Source organism: Colletotrichum navitas (genome assembly GCF_030913465.1).
Source record: "Colletotrichum navitas strain CBS 125086 chromosome Unknown LY79scaffold_434, whole genome shotgun sequence".
NCBI classification, from domain to species: Eukaryota; Fungi; Ascomycota; class Sordariomycetes; order Glomerellales; family Glomerellaceae; genus Colletotrichum; species Colletotrichum navitas.
Window position 1 is genome coordinate 1 of NW_026850980.1, and position 9,618 is coordinate 9,618.

Sequence of the window (9,618 nt, forward strand, 5' to 3'; positions counted from 1 at the left end):
TATTGCTTGTCACCGCCAATAATGCTAGAAAGCCCTACCACAGCCCCTGTCAGGGGGAACAGGGACCTTGTTAGATGCAGTTGGCTCCACCTCCTCAGCAGGCTCTTCGCCCAGGAGCAGTCAACAGGCAGACACTTTGCAGGGCAGCATTTGAGTCATCAAAGTACCTCTTAAAGTCTCTCGCTTATTCTGCACAGACCTACGCATAGACTAGCTTATCCTTTTACAAAGAAAAAAAAAACAAGAAAACAGCAATATCTCTGTAAGCTTAAAGTGCATCTAGAATATAGTAGCATAAATTAACTTTTTAGAGAAATTTACCCTTAGACACACTTCCTTTAGTTAGAAATAATTAGGCTATAGTATACACTATTATAAAAGCTTTATGTTTCTTTTTTTATTGACTTAGAAGTTGAGGATTTGAAGTTGGTGGTGTGGGGACATAAGTGACTTAAGAGGAGGTGGGTCAGTACTTCGAGATAGTCTGAGATGCTAAGGTTTGACCCACAAAGTGTCTGCCTGTTAACCGCTACCCTTTGCCCCATCAACTTCCACGATTACGCCCACCGATTGGCCACTAGTGTAGAGCTCAAAGAGTGTGTTATTGGTCAGGGCCATGAAGATCCATGTGAATAGAATCATGGTCACCGTGATAGCCCCTACAAGCGCATATACAGCCCATGGGCGTCCAGCGGCCCAACTGAGAACACTAGCAAAGGCGTATAGCGCCAGTGTCCCAAGGGAAAGGCTAGGAAGCACGCAGTAGCTATAATGGTAGAGGTGGACCTATTGGTGGAAGAGCTGAGGGGATGTGCCTGTTGTGTCAAGGAGGACAGGGACAGCCACTAACGAGAGGCTTATTATGGCACCTAGGTAGTTATTAGACAAGGGAAAGAAGGGGGTAAGATATAGGGGGTATTTCACCAGAGAGAAACAAGCCAGTGAGTACAGCTACAGTATTAATGGTGACAAGTTGTTTGTTTCTAATAGCTTTTGTTTGTTCAAAGACTAATAGGATTATGTAAATCAAATTTGAGGCGTTCTGTCTAGAGACTTGGGCCAGTGGAGTTTCGTTAAGACATGTCTATCTTATAATTTGTCTTTAGTGACGCTTTTATGTTGACCCTGTAGGATCCAAGCCCGAGCTGGAGGTTGAGAAACAGAACTCGGACCTTTGCAGTGTGGCAATCTGCCCTGTTCATTTCTTTGCGTGCGCAGGATCTCTCACGAGGACGAAGAACACTTGCTGAGTCTGCGACCCTCAAAGGATTCAAAATAACCACTCTTGTTTCTTTTGCCTGTTGCGAAGTGCGTTAAGACAGCAAAGCTGGCAGAAAGCTTGTGTGTTTATTTACGGTATTATATACCTTGATTCCGTGGTTATAAATATCCAGCTTAATTAGAATAATCTAACCTAAATAGTTTTCTTTTAGCTTAATAAATAATAATATGTCTGTTGGCATTAAACGAGCGTATAGGATCTTTAATAATAACATGACCAACATGATTGGATCTTAAAATCTTGTCATTCTGCGATTTACACTAATGAAACAAGATGTACCTAGTTGTAACACTCCTGAAGCTACCCCTTGAGAGCACCTAAAGTCAGATACTCCAAAAACAAACTACTATTTACTGTAATATCAAGCTCCCTACAAAACATCTCAGTAATGACTAGACTCATGAGGCTGTCCACGCCAACGTCCCTAAGCCTTGTATTATTGCTTAAGTCTGCAACATCAATGCCTGTCTGGCTAGCAATGATAAGTGTTGCTTTGGCTACAATGCTGCTGGGGTCTTTGGAAGCCGGCGGCGTACTTTCTGACCCTTGGTCTGTTTCCGTCGCGGGAGTCTCACCCCTTACTGCTTTGCTCACGGATGAGGTGATGCTTGAAGGCCTGGACGATGAGTTGATGGACAGGGCGGCTAAAGTAGAGCCTGGGCTTTGCGTTCCGCCTAATAAGGCCTGCTTATTGCAAGTAGCAGTTGATGACGCTGGGCAAGGGGAATTTTCCTTTAGCGAAGAGTGTCTCTGTAATAAGGCAACCGATTTGGCGGTAATGTTGACGGAATCTGGGGGAGAGAAGAAACGACTGAGAAGGATTCTCAGATACCGCCGAAATTGAATGCCCCCAACTACGCCAATGATCTCCCCCTCTCTCATGATGTACATGTCCCTGAAGAAGACACCATCGTCATCCTGAGACGGAATCATCTTGATATACGATTGATACTGCTCCCTGGCCATGAGCGGCCTTGCCAGGAGCATAGACTGCCAGCTGGGCGTAACGCAGAAATGATTCACTGTGTTGTGGGCATTGGTGACGTTTATCACGAACCTGGCCAGGTGAGCGACGCTATTGATGAAGTAGGGAGGCACAGTCCAGACGCTGCCCCCCTCCTCCGTGGTAAGCCGGACGTCTGCAAAGGCCTTGAACTCGTGCATGACGACCGAGTGTATTCTGCGGTACTTGTCCGTGTAGTTAACGAGGCTTGAGGCGAAGAGACTGTAGGCCATTTTGCGAGAGAACTGCGTGGCTTGGCCCTTTTGCGCCATGTCTTGCAGGGTCTCTATGCGGCTTTTGACAAGGTGTGTGATGGCAGCCCAGGATCTAAGCCATTCATAGGCATTACTGCAGAGCACGGTGGCTGTGGTAAAGGGCTCTGACTCCGTTATTGCGCCGTTGCTGCCCACATTGTGCCATTCTACCCTGATACTGTCGTTAATGTTGCTGGTGCTTGCGGTGACGTGGATGAGCTGTGGTTGTGAAGTGTTGATCTGCGCAACGAGGCCTTTTGCGACTTTCAAGTTGGCGATGTTGAGATGTTCGTACTTGACGGGACTTTCTAGTTTTTTATCATGTACTCGCCGAGCGTGTAAGCGATATCTGCGTGTATGGACTAGTTAAACATGGGTTTAGTATCAGGGACATAATAGGGGAGGGGTAACTTAGGCTTAAGGGGATGACAGGACTTACTGAGGTGACCACGCTGCATCTGTTTATGCTGTGGCCGTGAGCTGCGGCAAAAAAGTCCGCAGACATGAGATCAGACTGCATTGTTACGGTACCGGACGTGCCGTAAAACTCCTTGCGGATGATGGCCTGGACAAGCGAAGTCCGGAAAGACGATACCACTGGCGACAGCGGCGCTACTCTGGTTTGCCTCGCATCCTCGTAGAACATGTTGCCTTTAGTGAGAGCCTAACTCCCGTTATACTGAATCCAGTAGTTCTTGTTGTTCCAGCTGTACGTAGGTAAGTCCAGGAGCCTCAGTCGGCTCTTAAACGGGCGATGGAATTCGTTCCATTGAACCTCAAGACCAGCAGAATGTAACGTAGCAAGACTCTTGGCAAGGGTAGTCCAGTTGTCTTCTCTACGTCTGAGGGAAGAAACAGTAACGCAAGATGGGCCGAGAGTCGCCTTCAAGAAGCTGGTGTTTACCGAATGGGGTCCCATCTTGATCCAGAACATGTCTTTGTTGATGACCCTAATCTCTAGAGCCTTTCTGACGGCCCTGAGAAAGTCACAGGTCTCTCTTGTTGCCTTTTGCAGATATGTGCTGTCCATAGTCTTGCTATTGTATATAATGCTGGCGAGAAGTGGCGAAATAACGGGGATTCTGGGTTTGCGAAAGATGACGCCTTCTTGGGCAAGAGTTTCAAAGTCTTGGAGGGCGGGGTCGGTTTGTGCAGAGTGAAAAGCGAACGGCACGTCGATCGTGGCGCAGTGATGACCCTTGCTACTGAGAGCTGCTCTCACGGCGTCCAGCTTGTGCCAAGTACCCCTGAGAACCGTGGACTTGGGACTGTTGATGTAGGCAATCTTATAAGGAAGGTCTCCTGCCGCATCTTTAATATTGTCCACAGCTGCTCGCATGGCCAGCATGCTGTGGCTCCCAGCCTGGCATTTCTCTTGTAGCATCTCTGCCTGCTTGTCTGCGAGGCAGATGGCGTCGCTTGCTGAGATGACGCCTGCAATGCAGAGAGCTGCGTATTCGCCTAAACTGTGGCCAAGGACAACATCTGGCCTGACCCCTAGAGACTCCTAGTACTTGGCAAGCGCGATTTCCTGGCAGGTGAGCGCAATTTGTGTGATAACTGCGCTCTGGTTGTGATCCTTGTTATGGCTGCCGTCAATTGTCGAGATGAAGGACGGGAAGCCAAGCTGCTTTGCCAGGGCGTTGAGCGTGAGCATCTGAGAGCGGAATACGGGGGAGTGGTGGAACAGCTGTAAGTTTGAAGACTTGTATGATGCGCCCTGGCTGGTAAAGGTGAAAGCGACGGAGGGGACGAGACTGCTTGAGACTGGACGGTGGGAGTCGATCTGCTGCTTCAGGCTCGTGAGTAGCTGTGCCTGAAGCCTGGCAACGTCTGCAGCGTGGAACGTGAGCCTGTGGTTGTAATGTTGACGGTGGGCAGTGGTGGTGTAAGCCAAGTCTGCTAGGCTCACTGCAGGGTGTTTCTCAAGGTACAAAAGCAGGCGCTCAATGTTGCCTTTCAATGAAGGTTTGCTCTTTGCTGAGATGACGGCGATATGGGTCGGCCGGGGGTCTGCCTCTGTTGTTGATCGGCCGGGGCTGGTCGCGGTACCTTCTTCTAGCAGAAGTGATGTGTTGCCGCCGGCTGCGCTGAAGCTGTTCACCATTGCGAGGCGCTTGCGATCTGGCATCCTGGGCCACGAAGTTGCCTCCAAGGGAACGCGTAAGTTTTGTTGGTCCATGTGCGCAGGGAGTTTAGGGTTGAGAGCTGTCTTGATTCCCATGTGTGGTGGTATTATGTCTTGTCTAAACATGAGCAGCACCTTCAACAAAGCCGTAGCTCCGGCTACAGCTTTACTGTGGCCTACATTGGACTTCACGGCTCCAATATGAAGTGGCTGCTTTAAGGGTTGACGCTTCGTCGAGAGAGGTGCGAAGACGTCAGTGAGGGACGTGAGTTCTTGGATGTCGCCAGCCTGCGTGCCGGTACTGTGCGCTTTGATGTAGCTCACGTCGATAGTATCTACCCTGGCCCTCTCCAGCACCTTTCGATAATGAAAAGCCTGTGAGTATGCGTGGGGATGTGTGATCGACACGGCATTGGCGGAGTGGTTTGTTGCGGCGGAAAGGATGATTCCTAGGATGTTATCGTTATTCTTTTCGGTGTCTTCCAGTTGCTTCATCACGAAGGAGACGACTCCATCGGCGCGACAGTAGCTGTCTGCGCCAATGTCCCATGTCTTACAAGCATTGGGCGTCTTGGTGAGGAAATGCTCTTTGCTGAGGCTGGCGAAGGCGTCCGAGTTGGTGAGGATGTTCATGCCGCCGGCCACGACAGTATTGACCTCGCCATTCCAGAGAGCCGTACAGGCAGCCTAGACGAATACTTGTGAGTATGTTGAAGAAGATAAAAATACGCAAGGGAATGGGTGCAGACCTGGATAGTCGCCAGGCTTGAAGAACGGGCTGTGTTGCAGCTAAAACTTGGCCCTGAGAACTTGAGGAAGTAATTGATGTGGCCTGGGCCAAAAGCGCGGCAGCTAATACGTATAAAATACGTGCTAATCTCCTGAGCTGTGTTGACCTCTTGATAATCATCACTAGCCTGCCTGTACCACGTTCCAACGCGGCATGGGAAGAGTCGGTACGGCCAGCAACAAAGCCAGCCCTTTCAAGGGCTTCAAAGGCAGTCACGAGAGCCAATCGCTGCATTGGGTCCGTCTGTTCCGCTTCCCTTGGAGAAATGTTGAAGAATCTGGCGTCGAAGAAGCCTGGATCATCGACGAAGCAGCTGTACTGCGTATGGCTGGCGTTGACCTTCTTATGTTCAGCGTCGTAGTGCGACTCCATGTCAAAGCGGCTCGGCGGTATCACACGATGCACGTTGAGCCCCTTTTCAAGAAGACCCCATAACGTATCCGTGTCTATGGCGCCCCCTGGCAGTCTGCAAGATATGCCCATAATTGCAATCTTAGAGTCTTGAGAGGACCTAAACTTGTGCCTGTAAAACGGCAATGATGACTATGTGTCTGTGATGCTTGTTAATATATCCATGACGTTGACAGATATCTCTACTCCTCCCCTGTCTAAAGCTGTTTGGAGGTCCTGGGCTGGCAAAGAAGTGCCAAAGACTATTAGTTTGATTACTTGAGACTGTTCCTTGCCAAGATTCCCAGACGCATTGTCAATGACCCTGTCCTAGACAATTTGACGGGTAAGTATCTTGAAGACGACGTCTTTGAAAAGCTGGTTGGCGCTTCCTCTGAGGAATGGGGCACCAGTACTAGGTGCCAGAACGGGCACTAGCGAGAAGAGCTCTTCTCCTAGACCAGAAGAGCCAACGACTTGAGCAGCATCTTGTTGAGTGTACACGTGAGGTGCGTGGCAAAGGCCTCCATATATAGGCAGCGGGATGTACTCTTGACTTCTAAAGAAGGCTGAAGTATGGAAGAGTTCTTTGATCCGCGACGGAGGCCTGCTCACAGTGACTGATGTCCTGCCTTTTGCGCTGACGAAGACCTTGGCTGCTTTGGGAGTTTGCTGTTGATTTTTAGTTTAAGTCTTCTTTAATCATAGTGGGTGAGATGGGCCAGACTGCAGTGTACCTGTCGACAATAAATGTTGTCTAGCTCTTGCTGGACTTTGTTGGGGGTAGCACCGTGAACGACATATGCCTATGAGTCGAAAGTGCCCTCCTCACCCAAGGTCTCCAGAGTCTGAGAGACTCCAGTCACTAAGGAACCCAGGCGAAAGGCGATACGAATTACCTCTGAACCTGTCAAAGGGAGGACTTCCAATGTTTGTGCAAGTGAGACGGCCGTGGAGGCGAGAAGGCTAAGACCTAGACCTGCGAGTAAAGTATTGTCGGAAGAGTTAAACCAGGTCGGCGTAGTCTTGTAGTACCTAAGTTCTTACAATTAACTATAGGTTTTTTTCTATGTGTGTATTGTTAAAAGAACCAACTGGATGAACAATCCTATTTATATGGCATATAAGAGCACGCCGTCGATGCAGCTGGACAACACGCCACGCTGCAGTGTGCTGTCTGCTGCTAAGCTCTGAACTGACTCAAAATGAGGAACCAGCTGTCTGGGGTCAAGAGGGAGCTTTTCAACCTTGTCATGAACGACTGCAGTTGCTTCTTTGAGAAAGTGGGCAAGATGGGGATGTCTTTTGTCTTTGCTGTAGAGGTGTAACTGCTGTAACAGTGTCTGTGGATCTCCCTGAGGGAACTTGTTGGAAAAATAAATCATACGAAAGTGTCTTTCTATCACGATAGCTGTGCCGGAACAAGTTACACTGAAGCTTCAGGAATGATTTTTTGTGTCTTTGAATGTTGCAGTGCCGGAACAGGTCTGTCTATGGAGAGGTTCTTTGGTTTAATTGAGGCTCCTTTTGACATTTGTCTCCAGCACTACTCTGTAGTCTACATAGACAGACACTGTTCCATAACGTGTCTTCCAGCCTGGCTGATGATGCTATACTCTGATGGATGGCTTACGGGTTTTACTAACCCTTGTTTGTGGGGCAAGGGGCGTCCGAATGTTTCTTGCACCTGAACTCCGGTGGCCCCGGAAGCCGAGCCAAGCCGTTGCCTAAGCCTGACGATAAGCCTATATGCAAGACCATGGCACAGGATACTTGATACCAAGCTTCTTATTATCATCTGACAGATTCCGTATGCCCCTTATCGAGAATTCGCAACTACTTGCGGCGAGAGCGGTATATGGCACCGATATCTTGTGACAGGTAATCCAATCGCGTTGCCTGTCGTGCCTCATAGCGTGTGCCTCGAACAAACAGCTCTTATTTTCTTCAGATGCTGTATTCAAATCTGTGCAACATGGGCGAAGGAGGTTACAGGCAAATCAACAAAGGGCTCAACGTTTCTGTCTTCGACAGCTACCTTGAGACACAGCAGGCGCAACTGCCAAAGCTCGAAAACGTCCAACAGCTGAGCCCCAGGGTGATACGCATACTCGGGCAAAATCCTGGCAAGGTATGTCAACAAGACCTCCATCCAACTCTATGGCTCAGACGAGTATACCCAACAGTCACTGACATTCATGGCCGCTCTCAGTTCACGCTCCAGGGCACAAACACGTACATCGTCGGCACCGGCAACAAGAGGCTCATCATAGACACCGGCCAAGGAATACGCGAGTGGGCGCACTTGGTCGAAGCCACCCTTGGCAAGCATGGCATTGGCCTATCGCACATAATGCTTACACACTGGCATGGCGACCACACCGGCGGAGTGCCAGACCTGCTTCGAATGTTCCCAGATCTCTCGGATCGCGTATTCAAGCACAGCCCCTCCGAGGGGCAGAGGCCAATCGCGGACGGAGAGACGTTCAGCGTTGAAGGTGCCACTGTATCGGCCGTCCACGGACAAGGCCACTCGCACGATCACGTCTGCTTCGTCCTTGAAGAGGAGAACGCCATGTTCACGGGCGACAACGTCCTTGGCCATGGGACGAGCGCTGTGGAGCACCTCGGCATTTACATGCAGACCCTCGAGAAGTTGAAGGCAAAGGGCTGCATGGTGGGTTATCCTGCTCATGGCGACATTATCGTCGATCTGGGGGCAAAGATCACGCAGGAGCTTTCCGCCAAGACACGCCGCGAGCAAAGATGTATAGATGCTTTAAGCAAGTTGAAGAGGGAGAGGGGTGGGGGGGCAGGGGGCTTGGCCAGCGCCACGGTAAAGGAACTTGTGCTTGCTATGCATAGTAGTCAGCTCGACGAAGTGATAAGATTGTTGTTGTTGTTGTTGTTGTTGTTATATTTAACGCCTAGTGTGTTCCTGAGAAGGACAAAGGGCGCCTAGGGTAGCTAGCTTTAGGTAAATATATATAATGGCTCTGCAAAGAAAAACCCTACTAAAGGCCTATTATATCCACTAAGTATTAATCTATCTATTGTTAACCTTACCTAGGAAATTTAAACTATAGATATTACTATTACTATTAAGTGGCTAAGGGCTCTTTAGCTACTAAGTATTACTAAACTTTTTTTCTTTTTTTTTCTTATAGTAAGATTAAGAGATTCTATATATCTTACTATATAGTGCTATTTATATATCTAAATTTATTACTAGTATTTATTTTACTAGTATTACTAATATTATACTTAAAGTATAGTGTTATAATAGGATTTATAGTAATATATCACAGGACAATAGGTAATTACCCTAAAGTCCTAGGTAGACCTAGCAAGTTAAAGGAATATTATTCCTAATATAGTTTAGTAAGCGTTTTACCTAGCAGGGCCAGATAAACATAACATTAAAAAGGTACTAACCCCTTAGCAAAAAGCTAGTAATAGCTAGGTTAAGAATTAGCTTTTAAATAATATAGGACCTATGTTTTAATTATTACTTCTCTTTACTAGTGCTATTATAATTCTAATTCTTTTTATTTATTTTTTATCTTATATAATAAAAGCTATTAAGTTAATACTATATATGCCTAGAAATAGTAGTAATAGCTAGGCGTAAAGTAGCCTAAGCGCTATATTAAGCTTAATCCCTTAAGCTGTCCTTAAGTATATTTAGGTGCTTAAGAGATAAGTTAAAGTAGTAACTATAAAAAATTTAGAAGTTTTATAACTAAAAAAATTAATTACCTAAGTAATAAA

General features: G+C 47.7%; 3 protein-coding genes across 3 annotated transcripts; 1 reads left to right on the forward strand and 2 right to left on the reverse strand.

The window, feature by feature from the left end:
* Window positions 1-29: 29 nt before the first annotated feature.
* LY79DRAFT_689995 (uncharacterized protein) lies at window positions 30-900 on the reverse strand (the record flags this gene model as incomplete). The annotated part of the gene is made up of 2 exons (XM_060564723.1): window positions 568-900; window positions 30-134 (listed from the first exon to the last, which is right to left on the reverse strand). Coding segments are annotated over exons 1-2 (180 nt in total), but the record flags the coding sequence as incomplete, so codon positions are not given.
* A 682-nt stretch (window positions 901-1,582) lies between these two features.
* LY79DRAFT_595538 (putative polyketide synthase) lies at window positions 1,583-7,232 on the reverse strand (the record flags this gene model as incomplete). Its single annotated transcript, XM_060561788.1, is given in 19 exon segments — window positions 1,583-2,843; window positions 2,867-2,901; window positions 2,979-3,190; window positions 3,209-3,279; window positions 3,289-3,422; window positions 3,444-3,503; window positions 3,513-3,737; window positions 3,762-3,786; window positions 3,802-4,029; window positions 4,054-4,070; window positions 4,101-4,196; window positions 4,212-5,354; window positions 5,417-5,588; window positions 5,606-5,973; window positions 6,037-6,177; window positions 6,211-6,519; window positions 6,585-6,653; window positions 6,705-6,882; window positions 7,000-7,232. Coding segments are annotated over 19 exon segments (4,977 nt in total).
* A 590-nt stretch (window positions 7,233-7,822) lies between these two features.
* Window positions 7,823-8,960, forward strand: LY79DRAFT_595539 (hydroxyacylglutathione hydrolase; the record flags this gene model as incomplete). The annotated part of the gene is made up of 3 exons (XM_060561789.1): window positions 7,823-7,978; window positions 8,060-8,751; window positions 8,954-8,960. 3 exons carry the CDS (start codon window positions 7,823-7,825, stop codon window positions 8,958-8,960), a joined length of 855 nt encoding a protein of 284 aa, XP_060406608.1.
* Window positions 8,961-9,618: the final 658 nt, after the last annotated feature.